Source organism: Poeciliopsis prolifica, unplaced genomic scaffold (genome assembly GCF_027474105.1).
Source record: "Poeciliopsis prolifica strain line A6 unplaced genomic scaffold, Auburn_PproV2 SCAFFOLD060, whole genome shotgun sequence".
NCBI classification, from domain to species: domain Eukaryota; kingdom Metazoa; phylum Chordata; class Actinopteri; order Cyprinodontiformes; family Poeciliidae; genus Poeciliopsis; species Poeciliopsis prolifica.
This window is the reverse complement of record NW_026562435.1, coordinates 1,642,910-1,663,188: the sequence shown is the minus strand read 5'-3', so window position 1 is coordinate 1,663,188 and position 20,279 is coordinate 1,642,910. Positions and strand designations below refer to the sequence as shown.

General features: G+C 40.0%; 2 protein-coding genes across 5 annotated transcripts; one reads left to right on the top strand and one right to left on the bottom strand.

Moving 5' to 3' along the window:
* The first annotated feature begins 65 nt into the window (after positions 1–65).
* On the top strand, positions 66–5,368 carry LOC129379680 (60S ribosomal protein L5). Its single transcript, XM_055060482.1, has 9 exons — positions 66–69; positions 756–865; positions 1,331–1,400; positions 1,481–1,596; positions 1,682–1,816; positions 1,921–2,123; positions 3,365–3,542; positions 4,955–5,043; positions 5,207–5,368. The coding sequence occupies exons 1-9, from the start codon at positions 66–68 to the stop codon at positions 5,304–5,306; spliced, it is 1,005 nt and encodes a 334-aa protein (XP_054916457.1). The 3' UTR covers positions 5,307–5,368.
* Positions 5,369–6,964: 1,596 nt separating this feature from the next.
* Positions 6,965–18,848, bottom strand: LOC129379708 (divergent protein kinase domain 1A-like). Of its 4 annotated transcripts, none has more exons than XM_055060530.1 (6): positions 18,556–18,628; positions 10,006–10,176; positions 9,645–9,779; positions 9,451–9,558; positions 9,184–9,366; positions 6,965–9,112 (listed from the first exon to the last, which is right to left on the bottom strand). In XM_055060530.1, the coding sequence occupies exons 2-6, from the start codon at positions 10,033–10,035 to the stop codon at positions 8,300–8,302; spliced, it is 1,269 nt and encodes a 422-aa protein (XP_054916505.1). In that variant the 5' UTR covers positions 10,036–10,176; positions 18,556–18,628; the 3' UTR covers positions 6,965–8,299. The 4 variants fall into 4 exon arrangements, with proteins under 4 accessions (XP_054916505.1, XP_054916504.1, XP_054916503.1 ...); XM_055060529.1 differs by lacking the exon at positions 18,556–18,628 and adding an exon at positions 11,731–11,819; XM_055060528.1 differs by lacking the exon at positions 10,006–10,176 and having other exon boundaries at positions 18,556–18,848.
* Between the last annotated feature and the right edge of the window lie 1,431 nt (positions 18,849–20,279).

Here is a 20,279-nt window from a genome sequence, read left to right as displayed (position 1 = left end):
CTATCGACTGAGCCTGTTTCGAGGCAAAGAAGCCAAAGTAAACAGTAGCTATTAGTATTAATGTCATGGGTGATGAAAAAAATCGTATTTGGAAAAGTTTTTTATTTCTTTATAGTTTTGTAATTGTGCCATTTATTTATTTACGTATTTACTTCATTTTACCTTTTAAAATACAAAAACAGACACAGCTTTGTAAATATTTTGGTTGGATGACATAATTTCTAAATATTAATTTATATCAGATTTTCTGTCTCAATACTAAAACAGTGTTTTTTTGTGTCATTTCTTCGACGGTTGCTTTTTCTGTTTAATTGGGTAAAAATATGTTAAAGCAGTGCTAATCTTACTTGTGTACAATCTTCAGACACTCCAGCCACCCTTGCTCATCATGATGAGCTGTCATGCTTGACCTTTAAATGTTTCTTCTTGTCATCAAGGCCAAATAAATATGTTTTTTTATTCTGGTCTAAATACAACAATTTTCCAACAGAAAGCTTTTAGGTCATCTATGTGGGTATTTCTAAGTTTGTTTTTATTTCCTGCTTGTCACACAGAATGGATTCTCTGTGGACTTTGATGCTTGTGTTTTGCCACCTTTCATCCAGTCTCAACTGAACTTGAATTATTATAAAAATATATAGGCACAGAAGATTGTAGCCACTGAAACGGTTGTGAATGTATACCTCCGGCTCGACAGGGGGCTGACGTGTGAGAATGTAGGCTCGCGTTTGGTGCTTTCTGGGCCCGTGACGCAGTATTTAGCAAGCATGCGCACTACGATCTTTCTTTTCCCAGTGCAGCGGAGTCCCAGCCCCAGTCTTTGGCTCCGGGCTCCTTCGTAAGGAGACTAAAAGACTCCAAAATGGTTGGTAGTTCGGCCTCATATGAGTTCACACGCATTCCCTAAACGTCCAGGCGTTGTGTTCTGTCGTCAGATGGTTCAAAACATGTTTGTTATGTTCAGATGATGATGGATTTATTCCGGCTAATTCCTGACCGGTGCTGCTCAAACGTGGCCTACCCGTTCTTCTCCTCAGTTTCTGCTTCCTGTTGTTTAGAAATGACGTTTCTGCTGCCACTTCTTTGGAATACACTGCTTATTTTTCATAATTGTATCCCCTTATTTTTGAGTGCCAATTCATTTAATTAGCGCTGCGTAAGCAGACGTGTTAACTTAGCTCTTCTGGCTGCAGGCTAGCTAATGTTAGCTTGGTGTAACACTGCTTTCTGACTGAGAGTTCTGTTAATGTTCAAGCACCCGTTCTACAGACATCTTCACTCTGTCACTGCTTTCCTTTGCCATGCTAACAGTTTGCTTCTGTGTTTGCAGGGTTTTGTTAAAGTGGTAAAGAACAAGGCCTACTTCAAGAGATACCAGGTCAAGTTCAGGAGGAGGAGAGGTAAAACCTCCTCATAACATCCCCACACAAACATGCCCATAGCTGTCATTGTGCAACTAATCCACCTTTTTCCCATCCAGAGGGAAAGACTGACTTTTTCGCTCGTAAGCGTCTCGTCGTCCAAGATAAGAACAAGTACAACACGCCGAAGTACCGCATGATTGTGCGCTTCACCAACAGGGACATCATCTGCCAGGTTCGCATCTGAAGTCCTGTTGTCAATCTGAAAATGAGAAAAAACTCAAACGGTGCTCATAATTTCTGTAAAAATGCTGTTGCAGATCGCCTATGCAAAGATTGAGGGAGACATGATCGTGTGCGCCGCCTACTCGCACGAACTGCCAAAGTACGGGGTCACCGTGGGCTTGACGAACTACGCAGCAGCCTACTGCACTGGCCTGCTGCTGGCCCGCAGAGTGTGTACTCGTTCGCATTTTGGGAAAAGTTTGGGGAAACAAAGAAGCAACTTTAAATTAGCTCACAATGTTTCACAACATTAAAACTGCGCCTTACTTCCCAGCTTCTGAACAAGTTCGGCCTGGATAAGGTGTACGAGGGCCAGGTGGAGGTGACCGGAGACGAGTTCAACGTGGAGAGCATCGACGGGCAGCCGGGAGCTTTCACCTGCTACCTGGACGCCGGGCTTGCCAGGACCACCACGGGCAACAAGGTGTTCGGCGCGCTGAAAGGGGCTGTGGACGGGGGCCTGTCCATCCCACACAGGTACGTCCTGGACGGCGTCCAGACCAGCTGCTGCCTGGACACTGTAACGCTGGGCGCTAGCATAACGGTGCTCTGTGGTTTGCTGATTGGATAGCTCCAATAAAACACCAAAGGAAAACTTCACTGAAGTTTGAAGTAAAACGTGCAAAAAGAGATTCAATAGGTTAGGTGCACTTTAACAATATTTTAGCAAATTTAATAATATATATTTTACGTTATATATATTATGACTTATCACTTTCCTCTTTTGTTTCTTTTTTCCAAACGGGACAACAAAAGTCTCCAGTGTGGCATTTTGGTCTCAGCCTGTTTATTTTGAAGGACAATTTTGTTTAGCAATTTTGTAAATTTTTTATTTTTTTTTGTCTTGTGTATTTATCTGGGATATTTGTGATGTCATCCAGTTCCGGTGTGAAATGATTATTAAACTTTGAGAATGTTCTTGCGTTATTATGCCACTGTACAACTTGGAAATTATATCCAAACAACGATATTATCGTTGATTGCAATAGCTTCTGGGACAATTAAATGAATCATTCAGGGCCTAATGAAGCCTTTAGTTTCCAGCCTGATGACATAAAAATCAGATCTAAAATCTTATTGATCAGCATTTGTTGCGGTACCCATATTTATGTTTGAGCCAGAACTAAGAGATGTGGGTCGTCTGAAGCGCTCCCTGCTCCTGTTTGCAGTAGTTTTCTATTGGATCCTCTCAGGTGGTTTTAGTACTGATGTATCTGTAACATCGTTTGTTTTTGATTTCACAAATACAGATTTTACAGATTACATTCAAAGTATGTGCTCATGAAATTCCAGATGAATGACAAAAAAACTCAGTGAACACACTCGTACAAAAGGAGATATTTTGAGTTTTTCTGTCTGCAGATTGTCTCGGATGAGGGGTTTTAACTGGACTTGTAAAAAAAAAAAAAAGTAGATTTGTTCATGTGCGATAATAATACTGCAGTTTACATTTCCGTTAGACCCATTTCTGCTTCTGAACAAAGCTCTCCAGGCCACTTTAAATGAAATGCTTCTTTGTTTCTTCAGTAGAAAAGTGTCTCTTGTCAACGTGTGTCTGGAAAAACACAAATCCTCGTTTTCACTACTGCTTTTCCATCATTAGGAGACCGGAGTTTAGTTATTATCAGTTATGAATATCTAAATGTAAAGGATTTTTTTTTTTATTTTATTACGTTTTCTTAAATTGCAGAAGTTTAAATGTTTCTTTCTTTCCCCAGCACCAAGCGTTTCCCTGGTTACGACACAGAGAGCAAGGAGTTCAACGCTGAGGTTCACCGTAAGCACATCATGGGCCTGAACGTGTCTGAGTACATGAGCTACCTGATGGAGGAGGACGAGGAGGCGTACAAGAGGCAGTTCTCCCGCTTCATCAAGAACGGAGTCACCCCAGAATCGGCAAGTTGTCCCAGTCAACCTTTGCTTTGCTTTGGGTGTTTTTTTTTTTTGTTTTTTTTTGTTCTGTAAAGCTGGGACGTTTATGCAGGAAAGGAGTCGTATTAAAGACTAAATGTCTGTTAGAATTCAGTTTAAACTTTCTAAAATGCAGATCAGACTTAGACTTTGTCATTGCACAGACATGATGGTGAATTTGGCAACGAAACGTCTTTTTTTTTGGTAAACAGAAAAAATACTAGTGTATATAATTTCTATATATATATTCAGTACATGTGTAAAAGTGTTACTGATGCAAATAATAAAAACTGAATCAAAAGAAATAAGGTGCTTCTAAGTCCCAAATTTGCAACAGTGATATTTGTTGCAAAGCAGAAATCAAATGGAAGAGCTGAGGTGATGTGACTTTGTCCCCCAGTCTGTTGATCAGGGGACAAAACTTCACGGCTTGTAACGCTCACAGAACGAGCTTGTATTTATTTGTTTAGTTTTTTTTCTGACTTCCAGTTTTTTCATGTTAACTAGAAGTATGCAATCATGGTGTGAGTGATGCATAAAAATGTAACAATTAAATACCTTGAGGTTAACATTTACTGTTTTCACATATTAACGACTGTGGATTCAACACAACTTTAGTTTTACTAGAGAACAGAACAGGTTTAACCACTTCCATTAAACTACTGGGCCCTGAAGTTTGCACTAAGCTTCAAGTTATTTATTGTTAATAAATAACAATAAATATGGAGTAAGGGAGCTGCAGCAGCCAAGACACTACAGAAGCTACTTCGTATCCTGTCTTTATCGGCAACGTCAACTAATTCTGGGGAATTTCACTTTTTATTGTGGATTTAATTTTGTTTATTAAATTCACCAATACATAGTTGTTTAACAACATCAATGTTGTTGTCTGATGTAATAATTACTGTGACAATTTATCATCCAGTAAAGTAAAGGCCTAAAACAAATGCTGAAGTGATTCATATTGTTTAAAACTGAGAAAATGAATGAGTTGTAGGACTATTATAATTTATACACCAATATAGAAAAGACACTGATCTGGTCTTTATTAAATTCAGAAAAGAACATCAGAAATTTACTGTTGGTTGTTTGTAAGTGTTGGGAATTCTTTTAGAACCTCCTTCTGACTCTTTAAACAAATAGAGGAAAAACATCAGATTTGTTTCAGTGAAATCACCAGTCAGAACCAATAAAGCTAACATTGATTGTTTCTGATCAGAAACCTTTTTTTTCTTAGCATTAGGAACATTGTTGCATTTGTTGTTGATGACATCCATACCCTGAATAACCTGAGCTGGAAACGTCAAATACATTTTCATTGTAATGGACGTTCTAAGGGTCTTCTGGAATTGTGAGTTTCAGTGTTGAATCTGACTTTGTGTTTATGCTTGTTTCAGATTGAGGAGATGTACAAAAAGGCTCATGCTGGTATTCGTGCAAACCCTGTTCATGAAAAGAAGCCTCCCAAGGAGGTCAAGAAGAAGAGGTGAGAAATGATTTGTGTCAAAGCTGTTAAAAATTATAATCTCCTAACTGCTATGAATGGAAACATTCATTTTATAAACCCTGGATGCCTGTCTGTACCAATTTTCTTAAAAATTTTAATGCTAACAGAAGCAATTATTAATTTTTTTTCCTTTGGGTCAAAGGTGGAACCGTGCCAAGCTTTCTCTGGCCCAGAGAAAGGACCGCGTCGCCCAGAAGAAGGCCAGCTTCCTCCGGGCTCAGGAACAGGAGGAGGCAGACTGAGGCATGGGTCTGCTCCGTTCCAAGCGCAGAAATTTGTTCTAATAAATATGAAAAAGACATCAGTTTTCCTGTCTGCTTTGTTTTCTTATTCACCTCAGTTCATTCACTGCTCTGATGTAGAAGCATGAGTAGTAGTTTTTCTGGACTTGTGTGGTAAAGTTGTCAGCTCTGGTGTTGGTGTTTAAAAGGCCTGCAAATGAAAATGAAGGTTATTTTCTCCAGTTAAAATTTTACCCAGAAGACATGGGATTCTTTTAGTTATTCCAATTGTCCAAAAATCTCAATCTGATGATTTAATTAATTTTATGCAAAGCTAAAAAGAAGCAATTACTGTTTCTGTTTCCAAAGTGCATCAGAAAATGATGTCCAGTTTGACATGAAGTAATTAAATGGACAAAAATATAAATATTAGCAGTCTTAAAAGGGTGTTGACCTTTTTTATCATTTCAAATTCTTGACCCTATGGAGTACCACAAACTGCCATTAGGTGGTGCTCTGGTGAAGTTTGATCAACTTTACCTTAGAGATGAATCTGGTGATACCTTTAGCTTCAAAGCCATAACTCAAAATTTCATGACTGAAGGGAGAAAATGATGTATATCTGTCTGTCATATCTGTCTTAAGATAGAGCTGAAACTAAGGGTTTCAAACTTTCTGCTGTTACACAATGGAGGTGTTATTTCAGTAATGTGAAGCTTGTATCATGGTAATACAGACATATCAAGCTTTTATGTTAACGATTATTTCACAGCTAATAAAAACCAACTTTATAGAACTATGATGTTGACGGACAACTTGAATGGGACTGTTGAGCATCACTGTCAACTTCTGTACAGACTGCTGTTTCAAAGTATTTTCATAAAGTTGAGTGGATGGAAAAAGGTTCAAAAGCAACGGATAACTGCATCTTTAAGATTGTAAAGGAAGACCTGTCCAAAGATCAAGGACACCCCTGCAAAGTATGAAGGGCCAGCTACGACAGCCACCACACATGAATCAGATGAGACGTGTGACAACTTGGCCTATGGGGAAAATGAGTAATGGTCCAGTGGTTTAAAGAACTCTTTTAAGATGAGGTAGTGTTTCATTTGGGAGTGAAGGCACACAATCCAAACTATCAGACAAGTATAAAGTTTTCACAGTCACTGACGATTTGAGGTACTATGTCATCAGCTAGTGATGGTCCATTAGCTTTTAAGGTTTAAAACAGAAAAATTTAAAGCACTTCATGCTTCGTGATGTTGACAAAGGTAATGGAGATGCTGATTTTATCTTCCAGATGGACTTGGCAGCTGCCCACACTGCTAAAGTACCTGCTTTAATGGCCACATTATCATAGTACTGACAAACTGGCCTGGCTCAACAGAAAATCAATGGAGTGCAAGGAAGATAAAATGCCACATGAGCTGAAGACTAATAAAGCCAAAGCACACCTCAGTGGAACAACAGGCTGATCATCTCCATCCCACATTGTTGCAGTGATGCAGACATTTATGCCCAAATACTAAGTGAATATTGTGTAAATGAACATACTTTTCTTCAGGCCCATATCACTGTAATAAAGTTTTGTTGTTGTTTTTGGAATCTAGCATTCTGAGAAACTACATTTTGGATTTGAATTAGCTGTAACATAATCATCAAAATGAAAAAGCAAATGCTTTAAAGATAATCATCGGCCTCTTTATTGGGTACATTGGCTGAAATGATTAACAGAAATGCAGAATCATCTAATCCAGGGCCCTCCAGCCCTACTCCTCAAGATCTGCAGTTGTACCAGTTTTAGTACAGTAGTAGTACCAACCTGTTCCAACTCACCTGAATCAAATGAATAGTTTATCGGGCCTTTGCCAAACTTGATGGCTTGCTGAAGAGGTAAGAGGTCAATTATTTGATTCTGCTGAGTTGGAGCATGGATGCATCTAACAACTGTAGAACTGTAGATCTCAAGGAAGAGAGTTGGAAACCCCCAATCTAGTCATTTAGCAGAAACTCCAAACATTTAGGCATCAAGACGTGAAGACGAGATGTTCCATCCGAGCTGCAGAAAAGGGTTAGTTTGAATGTAGCACAGAGAGAGGCTGGTACCTGGTTTGAATATTTTAAGATGGTAGGCTTAACTTTAACTTGATGTAGACGATAAAACATGGATTGAAATATGCAACCGTCTCTCGAGTTTACAGAGAGTGGTCCAGAAAAGATAACTTATACAGCTAATAGCAGTGTATGGAAATACCTCATAGATGTCGATGAATGGATAGACCAGCTCAAGGTGATCAACTGGCAACAGCAGCTCAAATAACCACTTTTAATAAGCAAAGAGTATAGAATACTGTTTCAGATCATGGAACATACTAGACCCTGGAGCAGAATAGATGCTGTTGCAGAAGAACATTTCCAAAAAACCACATCTATCACAATCAGACAATACCAGAGTGGAAAGACATTGCCTGGTCTGACGAGTCCTGATTCTTGCTCCATTGTTCATATGCTAGGGTCAGCATTTGGTGTAGGCAACATAAAGCATCAGTGGTTCAGGCTTGTAATGGTTTGCCATCTACATCTTGGGATACTTTGTGCCTCTTGAGACCATATGACCATTGTTTAATCACCTACCTGAGTATTGTTGCTGACTGTGTCCACCCTTTCATGACCACAGTGGACCCATTTCCTTCGTCAAAAAGCCCCAAACATCTTAAACTGGACTCCTGCTCCCAGTCTGAGATGCCGCCACAGTGTAGAATAAGTCAAACTATTTGAACTGAAATACTGAAACAGATCACCTTTTCTAAGCTAGTATATTGTAATGAGATGTACCGGTAACCGTCCGATGTTTACTCTGTAGAATAAATAGTACATGAGGTGATATTGGAATGATTGAACAGACAGCTTTATAATTTAAATACGAATATAGGTAATACTAAATATAAGTGGAATGCTTCCACTAAGAAACTGATTGTCCGTTTTAAAGAAGCAAGAACGCCACGGCGTCTTTATTAGGAGTCTTTTGTATGGGAGATTTTCTTCCACAGTAGAGTCTTAAGATTGTTCAGAATGAGGGAGTGCTCAATCTCCATCTGTTCTGCCGAACCTTTCAGTGCCATACAAGCATAGAGCTGTTTCTCAAGCTCAGTGCTTAGGTCAGACGGCGCTCCTCTTAGGATGTAATTCTTAAGGGTGTCACAAACTTTTGCCAAGTTTGGCCTGGTGACCTCAGGTGTGCAGCGATGTTTGGTGAGGTCGCAGCTAGTGAGGCAGTCGGTCCCATACAGACAGTCCTCGTCGATGTCGCAACGCTGCTGTCTAATTCTTTCCTGGAAGTTGGCTTCAGGGATGATGTATCTGGCGTCCACGACCTTAAAGTCATGCCGCTCGTTGTAGCCGAAGGTGGTAGTCCTCACATCACACATGAGGAAGCTTCCGTAGGTGCCATGGAAAATGTCCTCGACCAGTTCTAGCAGGCCAATGGAGATCTTGGCCTTGTGGGGCCACGAGGGGGTGAACCACTGCTCCATGCTGCGCCGCAGACCTGCAGGAATCCACAGCTCAACGATCCAAGGCAGGCTGATACCATACAGGGGAGAGTACGGAACTTTCTCCATCATGTACAGATCTCCACAGAAGCCGAGCAGCCTGGGTGTGTGATCCCGTTCCTGCAGGACGAGCGCCAGCAGGAACTCATTGAGCTGCAGCAGGGCCCACGTGGAGCGAGCCTCTGGCAATGAGATATGGCCGTCTTTATTGGAATCTGTAAAGGACAATACCTGGGTTGCCAGGTCTGCAAGATTGGCTTGATCCCCGACTTTTGCCTGGGGAGAAAGGAATAAGCTTTAGAACATACAGAGGCTTTGAATCTAGAGTTGAACAAAGCCTTCCTGACCTTCAGATGGCTGATTATCATCTCTCTGAACTTTTCCACTGAGGTTCCCTTGGTGGGTTTGTTGAAAGCAACGGGAGCAGCCTCCTTTCTAGGCTCCATCTCTCCTCCAAGATCATGATGGGGTGCCTCCTCCATCTGGCACTTGATGACTCCTTGTAAATCTCCCCAGTTTCCTGAGTAAACCTGAAAAGAACAACATGGTGCTTATAGGAGCAGTTGGTTACATAACAAGCAGACAGCAGAGAACAGCATTGATTCTCCTCCAACCTGGCTGTTAGGTTTCGCAGTGAAGCACTTCTCCAGGTAAAGTGTTTCCTTCTCACACAGGCTGCTGCAGGCGGTGCCATCAATGACTCCTTTCCTGTATTTGTCACACTGATAAATACAAATAGAGGCACATCTTATTAGACACATCAGTTCGATCGGTTGGATTGGTGCATGAAGGGAATGAAAGTACTCACGATGGAAGTTTTGCAGTCGTGCCCTCGACAGAGCTCTGTATAGGATGAGTACTCCACATACACGATCCAGCTTCCTACGAACACAGCCAGCCAGGAGAAGAACAGGTACTTCATGTGTAGGTAGGAGAATCTGGCCTGTTGGAGAAAGGTTTCGAAGATTTAAACCACTGTTACTTTGATTGTTAGCTTCAAAATCTATTCTAGTTAAATGGATTAAAGTTACATAATTACTACTGGTGCTAGAGCACATTCATATAGCGATTGGTAGGCAACCCAGAGGCACAACAGGACGATGTAGGGAGGAAAACTGGAGCCTAATCAATAACTTTTGGACTGCAAGACAACTACTCTTCCCACTTACCCTTCCTAAACAATTCTGCTTGATTCTCATCTCCCTTCACTCCGTTGTCTAGGCTTTCTCCCATTGACCTGGATTTCTCTGGTAGAATTCAACTGGGCCAATCAGCAGACAGAAGGAGAAGTTGTGGACGATGGTGTCTATTTTCTGTGCTGTTTCAGAATTGTAGTCTGTCTGTAATTTTAACAATGGCAGCAAAAGAACAAAATCCTTCAGTCTGTGTTGGCTCGAAATACTGAATTAACATTAACAGTCATTTTGTTCGGCTCAGTTCTTCTCTCTGCACAGTGGGAGATGGTTGTTAACAGTGCAAGCTATTTCCAGCTTCAAAACATAACGGCCAAATGTTAGCAATTGGGTAAAATTCAAAACTTTGACAGAGTCCATGCCTCCAGCAAGCTATCATTTCTCAATAGCTGAGAGTCCAGGCCCTCTGAATGAAGCAAAGTGTACAAGAAGGGGCCAGGCGAGTTCCCACTCAGCCACACTGCTTAAGCACAATGTGGCTCAAACAAAGTTAATATCAGCATCAGTGTGAATGTGTGAAACATGTCAGTTGTATGTCATTCCAGATGTCTTTGTTCATCACCTTATTTGCCTCTATGAAGGTTTATTCTGTTGGGCTTACTATGTACTGCTCAATGTGTAAATTATGTAATCTGAACTTTTACAGAATTCAGATTGACGCCTCCTTTTCCAAAAACAAAACAAAACAAAAAAAACAACAAACATAGAGCTTTAATTAAAGTCCAAATCAGAAGTTCCATTGTTGCTTACTCCAAATTAATGGGACTTATTTATTATTATTATTATTATTATTATTATTATTATTATTATTGTTCATGCTGCTCTCAGGTCAATGTTGTCTGTTGCAGAGAGCCTCACAATGTGTCTCCCTATGAATCATGGGCTTATATTAATAGAACATTCTGTTTTCAAAGCAGCACTCAACAGATCTTTAAAATGAAAACAGGTTACATGTGTTATCAAGTTTTGTTAACTCCTCTACAGCAGTCGGTATTTGACCAGTTTGCGTAGGGGGAGCATACAGGGTGTGTGTGTTAACGCAGTGTCAAAAAAGGAGGACATCAAAATAGTCTGGAGATTGACATCTTACAGAGAAAGATTATTTACAAATGGGAAAATATTTTTGAACTGTTACTGGTTTCCAAGGAGCAGAATGTCCCGGAAAAAAACAAAACAAAAACAAAACAACAACATTTGCAGTCATTGAGCTAACCATGAACCAATGAATTCAAATGTGAGGCCATCTGTCAGACTGCTAAAGCTGGCTGGGTGTAAACTGGGTCATTAACAGGCTGGTCATCCCAAACACATCTGAAATCTACAGCAGATGTCCCTGAACCTGCTGAATTTCTTTCTTATCTTATTAGTAAGAAATCAGGCAACGTCAGCAATTTGATCAACCCATCAGGAGGGAGGACATATGGGTGGGTTTCTAAGCTAGCTATTTCAGGCTTTTGTAAACACGTCAGTCTATGAGCCCCAACCTTGTATTACGTTCACAGACAAATTTGCTTGACTCTTAACAAGTAGAAGCTATTAATAAACTGGCGAAAAAAATTGTCAGTCGCTCTGTTCAATATTCCCGTCCCTCACTTGGCACCTCGAATGATGAAGTGACGTACAATAGATGCAAAGGGTTAATTGCTTTTTTTTGTATAACTGATATGATGCACATTGTTGTTCATCTGAAGTTTTTCTTACCTTATGTGGAAGGGGAAATATCTTAAATATATGTTGCCTGCTGATGCAAAAGATTATCATGGAGATGTTAGTTTTACTGACCGTTAACTAAGTAAAGCAAAGAAAAAAGTAGTAGCTGAACAGAAACTAAAGATCAATCAGAAAAATAACTGCAGAGACTACTAATGTTCAAAACAAAATATGTCACAGTTCCAGTTCCATTGTTAGTTCAAATAGTGCATATTGCATTTCATTAAATTATAATTAGCTTGCTTAATTGATTTTCCCAAGTCAGTGTTATAACCATGAACTACTTTGTCATTTGTTTCCTATGAAGCCTGTTACTGGCTTTAAATCTAAAAGTTTTTACAATAGAGTCAATGGTATTCATGCTATTGGCCAAAGAAGCAGTGACCTTTGACATTCGCTTGAAGATTATAATAGGTAGAGCAAAGTCTGCAAATGTGCACAATTCATAACCAGGACATAGAGTTCTGTGTTTGCAGAACTCTATGTTTTCATAATAACAATGTCAATGTTAACGTAAAGATTTCAGTTTCTTTTGGCTCAGAGTTTATTGTCACTTTACCTAAAAACAGGAGGACACAGTTCAGAATTTATTTTTATTAAAGTGATAAAAATATTTTCTGCTTCTCCGTCTTAATGTTGACTTCTAAGAACCTGTAAGTAAAATTGGCAGCAACATGTAGTCATGTTCTCAGCCACCAATAGTATAATGCATGTACTTATCATTGGTATGGATTTCATTCATTTTGAGGTTAAAATGTTTAACAATTTTTTATCCACGGTGGATTGATTGTGGAACATAGAGATTCAGTCACACAAACAAGAATTTTGACTGCAGTTCCACTTTGTGTGATTATATGACTTTCTTTTTTTCATGTCAGAATATTTGGAGTTGCTGCTTCCTTTCAGATTCCTGTCAATGTTAGTTCTTCTGTAAATAGAGTCATAAAGTCAAACAGAACAAATGAGTGAGTAAATCAGAACTCATTTTAAGGGATATTATGGTTCTCCAAAAGAAGTGATTCATTTTACAATACAGAAACAATCACATAGTGGATGAAAATGATCTGCTGAATTTTGTATCCAAACAGCAGAATATTAATAGAAACACCAACCGAGCTGCACTGAGACCCACTTCATTAACAAAGTCAATAACAGGTGACAAAATGTGAACAAGTTCAGGGAATATGAATGTTTTTTCAAGGGACTGCATGTACAAGAGGTACAAGTTGATGAAAGTGTGTGAGGACATGATTGGGTGAAGGCTGGAAGAGCTGAATCAGAGTGTATTCATCCCAGTGGATGTTTAATAATTCACTGTAAGTTGTGTTTACATGTGGGAAACTCCAGAGTCATTATCTTGTCTTTTAGTTCTCTTTCTGATTCCGGTCTGGCCGCAGCGTTCCTGCAAATGGAGAACATTAGAGAAAATCAACGCTCCCTCTCTTATCTGTTGACAAGTCCTGCAGTCACTGCATGACAGTGATGGATCTCCCTCCCCCCGTCTACAGTTCACAGATTTCACTTCCACTTCATCTCTGACACGTCGTCTGTCTCTTCATTCTGCTCTCCTTTCTCTAATATGCAGTTTTTGTCTTTTAAGCCGAGTTCCATTTTCCGATTTGTCCTTTCAAAGATTTTACACAGTTTAGTAGAAAAAAAGAAAAAATTTTTTTTTATAATTTTCAACTCTAGGACAACAGATTAAATTACACTGTTATACGAGTCTCTTTCCAAATGGAACGTGCATCCATTTTCTGCTGTTAACACTACAGATAATGAAGAAATCTGCTTTCAAGCAGTTTCTGTAAGTCACTTGCTAATCCAATTTCTCTCTGTGATGTGGCCTCCACTCACATGTTCTCTTCCTTTTTAAGGAAAAGGTTTTGTATTGTCATGGCACTGAAACCCATGGCAGCGTATTCAGTTGGATTTACTGTCGGTCTGGACTTTGACAGGACCGCTCTGGCATGAATTCCTTTGATCTAAACCATTTTCTTGTAACTTTGGCTGCTGTGCCATGATCCGGCTAAAAACAGAACCTCCTCCAAAATCTCAAGTCTTTTGTACCTTCAACCAAGACATTTCCATTCAAGTCTTCTGGTTCTGGGGATGCAGAGCAGAACCAGAACCAGAACCAAACACAGAGAAGCAGCATTCAGTTTTTATGCTCCACTAATCTGGAACAAACTTCTAGAAAACTGCAAAACTGCCAAAACACTGAGTTCTTTTAAATCAAGGTTAGAAACCAACCTGTTTGAGGTGCTTTTCATTAGTAGTAAGTGATGAACATAGTTGACGTATGTTTGCTTGTTCATTTTTATGATGGCATTTGATGTAATTTAAAAATCTAATGTTCATTGTTTGTTTTATAATTGGTCATTTTATGACATTTTTATGACGTTACAAAACTTTTTACAGAAATCTGTAGTTTACAGTTAAAGCTGTCACCATGCCATGACGGTAAAGTACCAGACAGATAATGTGTGAAAGAAGATTGTTGTCTGAAGAAACGCACCACTCGAAGAGCTTTTTCACAGATTATTTGTCTCATAACATGCATAACACTATGCAGTCTGATGCACAGTGATAGTTTTAATAAATACTATACAATACAAATACGGTTCTTGGGATTGCAACAACATTCATGTGAAACTGATAGTCTTTCATACATTTATTTTACACATATTCTACCCAATTAAACAGCAAATGCCTTCATTTATTGCAGCTGCTATAAAAACAAGCATCTTTTAACTTATGCTGTGGTTGAGATGAAGGTAAAAATCCATTGTTATCTCTCTGTTTTTGAAGCTTCTCCATCACATTCCCCCTGCTATTTTATTTATTTATTTATTTTTGTATCGATTGACTTACTTACTAATCTGACCGTGACCGCCCGCTGGATATTTAACTGCCCTGGCCACATGAGTGGCCAGGCGCTGCCTGAACCTCACGTCAGTTTTTCCGTAGGTGGGAAACCATCGGCAGCAAAAAGCCTGACGGAAATATCCCAGTGGGGAAAACAAACACACAGCTTAGCTTCTTCTAATTGATACTTTGCGGCTTTCATTTCAGCTCTCTCTGATGCATTTCCATTCGTGGGATTCTGTATTGACCCTTTGCAAGAGAAGAGACTTACACAAACATGGCTAATGAGGTAATATTGATTGTGGCCTCTGTGACAGCTATTAATTAGCGACTGACTGTGACCATATGCTGAGATGGGTGAAGGGAGAGAAAAAGAAAAAAAAAAAGGCTGCCTGTCTTTATCTGGATGATCTCCCTCCTCCACACCAACGCACAGCGCCCTGTCAGAGAGCTTTTTTTTTATTTCATTTTTTTCCACTAGCCCTGAAGCTTCAGATAAACTGCATGCAAAGAATGGAGGACATGCTGTACCTGATGCTGGACTACTGAGCCAGAGAGGAGATTGAAGCTCATTACGAGCCACATATTACTGTCGCAATGCTTTTTTATTTATTTATTTTTTTGCAGCTTGCCCACCATTCATCCATTATGTATGATTATAAAGCTTTCCCTCAGAGGTTGCTGTTTAATGGACAGCTGTGCAGATGAGAGGAGGCTCGGAAACAAAAGACGGAGAGGCCTCAAGGAGACATTTTGTCAAATATTACCGACAGATTAGACAACCATCGTAAATTATGCAACAAGAAGCGTGAGCCAGGTGAAACGTCTGGGAAAGGACCGCCTTTCGCTGCTCCTCCTCTCACACTCTGACGGGGAAACTGTTCTTTGTAACACAAAGCCTGTGTTTGTGGCCTCAAAGCTCACAGGAGATCCACCACAAATAATTTTTGTCTAGTTTCTAGTACAAACATCTTACCACACTTGAAATAAGACAAAAGTAGCGTATGAGTAACGTTTTAATAACATATGAGAGCTTCTTTAAGTCAGTCATTTTTTAATATTGATTTTTTTAATGCACTAGTTCCACAAGCAGATTTTTTGTCACTTATAACAAGACGCTTTAGACATAAGTGAAAAATCAACCAGTGGTACTGGCCATTTTTTCAACAATCCTAAAGAACGATTGGCTTAAAACAAACTCCTACATCATGCTGAAAAGTGACTCGTAAGTTAGTTTTGTTTTATTTTAAGTGTACCAAAGTATTTGCACTACAGTAAATGCTTGGTAATATTTGGTGTTTTTGCATTTTTGCTGGAACTGATGAAAAACTTTGGAGTTTGGATGGAACACGTTGGAAAATGTCTGTTTATGGAGCTTATTTTACAAATCTTCAGTGAACTGCTGTCATCATTCAGTTAAAATATTGATACAATGAAGGAAACTAAGTAAATTAGAGAGAAACTCCTCACTTTTAAAGAAAAAAAGGATTACAAAGCTCATCACTACACTCACACACACACACACATGGTCAGAGTGTTTTATAGGACAACACAAAGTAGTCCATACTGTGATACGGGGAAAAAATTATACATGCCTTTCCATGTCTGTACCAGATTTGACTATCAACTAAGGTTGAAACAGTCAATTAAAAATAATCATGATGAATCAATTGTTGAAATAATCCTCAACTATTTTAGTAAAAGCATCCCCTGTTCCATATTTGGTGACCAAAATCTATTGTGTAACTTTTGCTATCCAATTATTAATCAATTAATCAAAAATGAATCAACAGTTCAGATCTACAATGTACTGATGTTCAGTCAGGCAGAAATCTTTTCACATGTTGATGGTACAAATACTTTTATTGGCTGCAGATGAATCATTTCCTACAAATGATCAAATTCTGTTCCTGCATTTTTGGCAATAAAATGTTTCTTTTCTTATTTAGGGATCCCCACAGTATGATGCTGCCACCACTTTGTTTCACCATGGCTGTGGTGTGTTCAGGGTGTCATGCAGAGTTAGTTTTTCTCCTTTCTTATAGTTTCCCTCTCCTCATTTGCTTTCCAAGTTCTGGAGCAAAGCTCTTTGGAGCGTCCAACCGGTATCCTGCCTGCTGTGTAGCTTCATGATGTTGTTCGTTCACTAATGTTTTGATGCTAAATCGAACCAGAATCTTTTTTCATTTTTTTAAATTTTTGACACCGCCACTTTTCCAGTAGCTGTGTTTGAAGCATCTCTCTGAGGAAAAGGTTAAATCAAATGGTCTAAATCACAGCATGATTTGAATCAGAATGTTTCATCGAAGGACGGAGCAGGAGTAACGTCGCAGTCAGTTTTTGTATTTTTAGTGGAAATCGTTTGCCTTCAGAGGGTCCCTGAACGACACCTCCTGAGCTGTCACCAGCAGGCTGCGGTGGCCTAGAAAATGCAGCGGCGCTCGGAGCGGTCCCTGGAGAGCGCCTCGCTCTTCCTTCTTTTAACTGGTCCTGACAGCTTTTTGTCTCTAGCACTTGTGCGTGTGTGTGTGGGTGTGTGTGTGTCCACAGACAAGAAGTGTGTCCACAGACAAGAAGTGAGATGAATCTGCCTAAATTAGGGAAAAAACAATTGGCTTCAGCTGAATGTATTTAACCAGCAAAAAAGAAAATAAGCAAACCAGTTACAGTATCTGTGTCTGAGTATTTATTAAAACTGTTACATCATGGTATTTAATATGAGACAGACAGTCTGTTTTCAGACCCACCACCTTCTCTTTGAGCTACTATTGCTGTCTGAAGAAATGCATCACGCCCGGTCAAAAACAACCAATCAGAGCCAGGAGGAGGGGCTTAGCGCCATTACTCACTTTGTTCACTCACTGCTAAACACACCAATGGGAGAGAAACAACTTACTGTTGCAGGAAAAAACGTTTATCTGCCGTGACTATGCTAACTACTCTTCGCATTGATTACAGGCTCTGTTAGCAGCAGCTTGCTCTCTGTATGATTGACAGCGCTAAGACCCGCCTCCAGGCTCTGATTGGTAGTTTCTAGATAGCCCTGGGAGAATTGGGAGAATTCAGAGTAGAGATCAGTTGTATTATAGATCGTCTGTCTCATGTCAAACTGTCACAACATAGTGACTGACAGTTTAAACAAATATGTAAAAAAAAAAAAAAAAAAAAACTTTATTAAAGTTACACAGTGCAGCTTCATGACGTAATATTTTTAAACAAAATCACTGATGGACCAGTTTTTAGTTCTCCAAAATAAATTCAAACAAATTAAAATTCAAAAATGAATATTGAGAATTTTCACTCCAGTAAGAGCAGCAATATGAAAATATTACTCAAGTAAAAGTACAAAGTACGGTGTAAATCAACTCTTAAAAGCACATCTTTCCAGTGTTACAGCCAACCTCTGCTGGAGATAAAACCAGTCAATAAAACTACTCAGATTAAAGGTTTGAGTTTTCTAAAAAAACAAACAAAAAAAAAAAAAATATATATATATATCACTATGCTGCCGTCATAAATCATGTCATTTCATCTCTCTGCCAGGTAGACGCGTGTAAAGAGCTTAACCTGTGTTGTGATTTGAAAACTTTTGCTGCTTCCACAGCATCCCGGTTCCAACGAACCAGCTGCACCCTGGAAGTGGTTGCTACGGCAACCGCGGGCTCAGGAGGACGGCTGATCCTGCCGAGCATCAAGTGACTTTATGAGTCATTCGGAGAAACCTTCACATGGTTCTGCAGATTCGCAACGATTCAGAATCAAAATGTGACGGGAAAACACGCCACGCGTGGACCCGCGATCAGCTGCATCCTCGTTTCTGTCCTCGACATGTAACAGCCGGTCTGAGCGCACACACTGCTGTCCATGCAGCCAGCCGAATCAGAACAGAGAGGTGTGTGTGTGGGTGTGTGTGTGTGTGGAGGGTGGTGGGGGGATCCCCCGAGAGCTTACCTGGACGTACAGAGGCTTTCTGAGGACCCCCCATGGAAACGGACCTTTGGCCATGGCGAAGGCAAGGGCATCTCACATCTGCTGCGGTCTGAATCAGTTTGCCACACACTCATGCATCCGCGTCAGGCGGCATCGTGCGGGCCAGCCGTGGAAAACATCCCGAGATAAAGCATGATCGATCCTGGCGGCAGCGCCGGGGATGCGAGCCGGGACGCGGCGAGGAGGAGGAGGCAGACTGAGCCGCGCCGCGCCGCGCCGCACCGCGCCGCCGACTGCAGCCCAGGCTCCCTCATGTGGGGGCCATGATCTCTGCTGAGAGGGAGGGGGTTGGGGGGGGGGGGGGTTAGGATGATAGAGGTTAGAAAGCTGGTGGTTTGTTGTTGGCTTTCATCGCTGTCAGATTTATGTCATTGTTTTCAAGACACTCAGATGAAATGAAGAAATATCATTTTTAGTGACACACTTTTTGCCATACCAGAAGGTGATCCTGTTCTGGTCTAGTTATTAGTGTTTGGCTGTGGTGCCCAGGGCGAGTCTCTGGTCCACACCATCAAAAAAATAAAAAAATAAAAAAAAATCAGCAATGTGAGCACCATGGTTACATACATACAGCAGGCAAATGCAACCCACAGCCAACTTTTTATGGAAACCTAAGTGGCCAAATTCAGATTTTTTTTCAATTCTTTTCTTCCTCCCAAAAATTGACTTGTGTCATTTCCACATACAATGTTAAATCTGATATGTTTTCTGTTGTTTTCAGGTTTTCAAAGCGTCTGTGGTGACAACGGTCATGTCACACTGTTCCTGTCATTCATCACAACTGAGTACAACAGATCACTTTGTTTTCACTAATTGGAGACGGTGGATAATTGCAAAAAGAAAAAGGATTTATATAGAATAACAGAGCTGGAGGATTTCTTACAGTGACAACAGAAAAAAGGATTTAAACAAATCTGGTATCATTGTCAAGAAAAACGGATTTAATAAAGGAGCCATTTAGAGTCTTCTGAGCATTTAAAGGATGCTGTAATGCTGAGTAGCCCGAAGCTGTGAGTGGGTAGATGAAAAATGTTTCATAAGAGAACTAGCAAACAGGTTCAGTGCAGAGGAAACACTGAGAATGACAGGCTGTATTGTTTGATTTGATGTCAGCTGGGATTAAATCATTTAATCAAACCTAATACAATAAGAAAAAGATTTCCAATATTTGTGGGACAATTCTCTGTCTGGAAAACATCAACAGCTTCTTCTCCTGAATTTCATTCATTAGGTACGAGGATTTCGGTTTCACAGCATCAGAATCTGTTATAAAACACAGATTTTGACATGGTTTTTGAGAAGTAAAAGCACTCACATCATTATTTTTATCATTACTGAACTATTTCACATTACTGAAATATGTGTATTTTCTGGGCATGTAGTCTCATTTCACAACATAGTCGGGTAACTATGCAACCTTCAGTTGCTGTAAAAAAAAAAAAAAAAAAACCCAAAACAATTATATATATGACCACACGCATAAGGGCGAACCAACTAGACATTGTCATAGTGGATAAATAACAGAGGAAAGCCGTTGTGGTAGATGTAGCAATACCAAGCGATTGCAACATCAGGAAAAAGGAGAAACTGGAGAAATACCAGGGCCTCAGGGAGGAACTGGAGAGGGCCTGGAAGGTGAAGACCACAGTGGTGCCTGTGGTCATCAGGGCCCTCGGGGCAGTAAC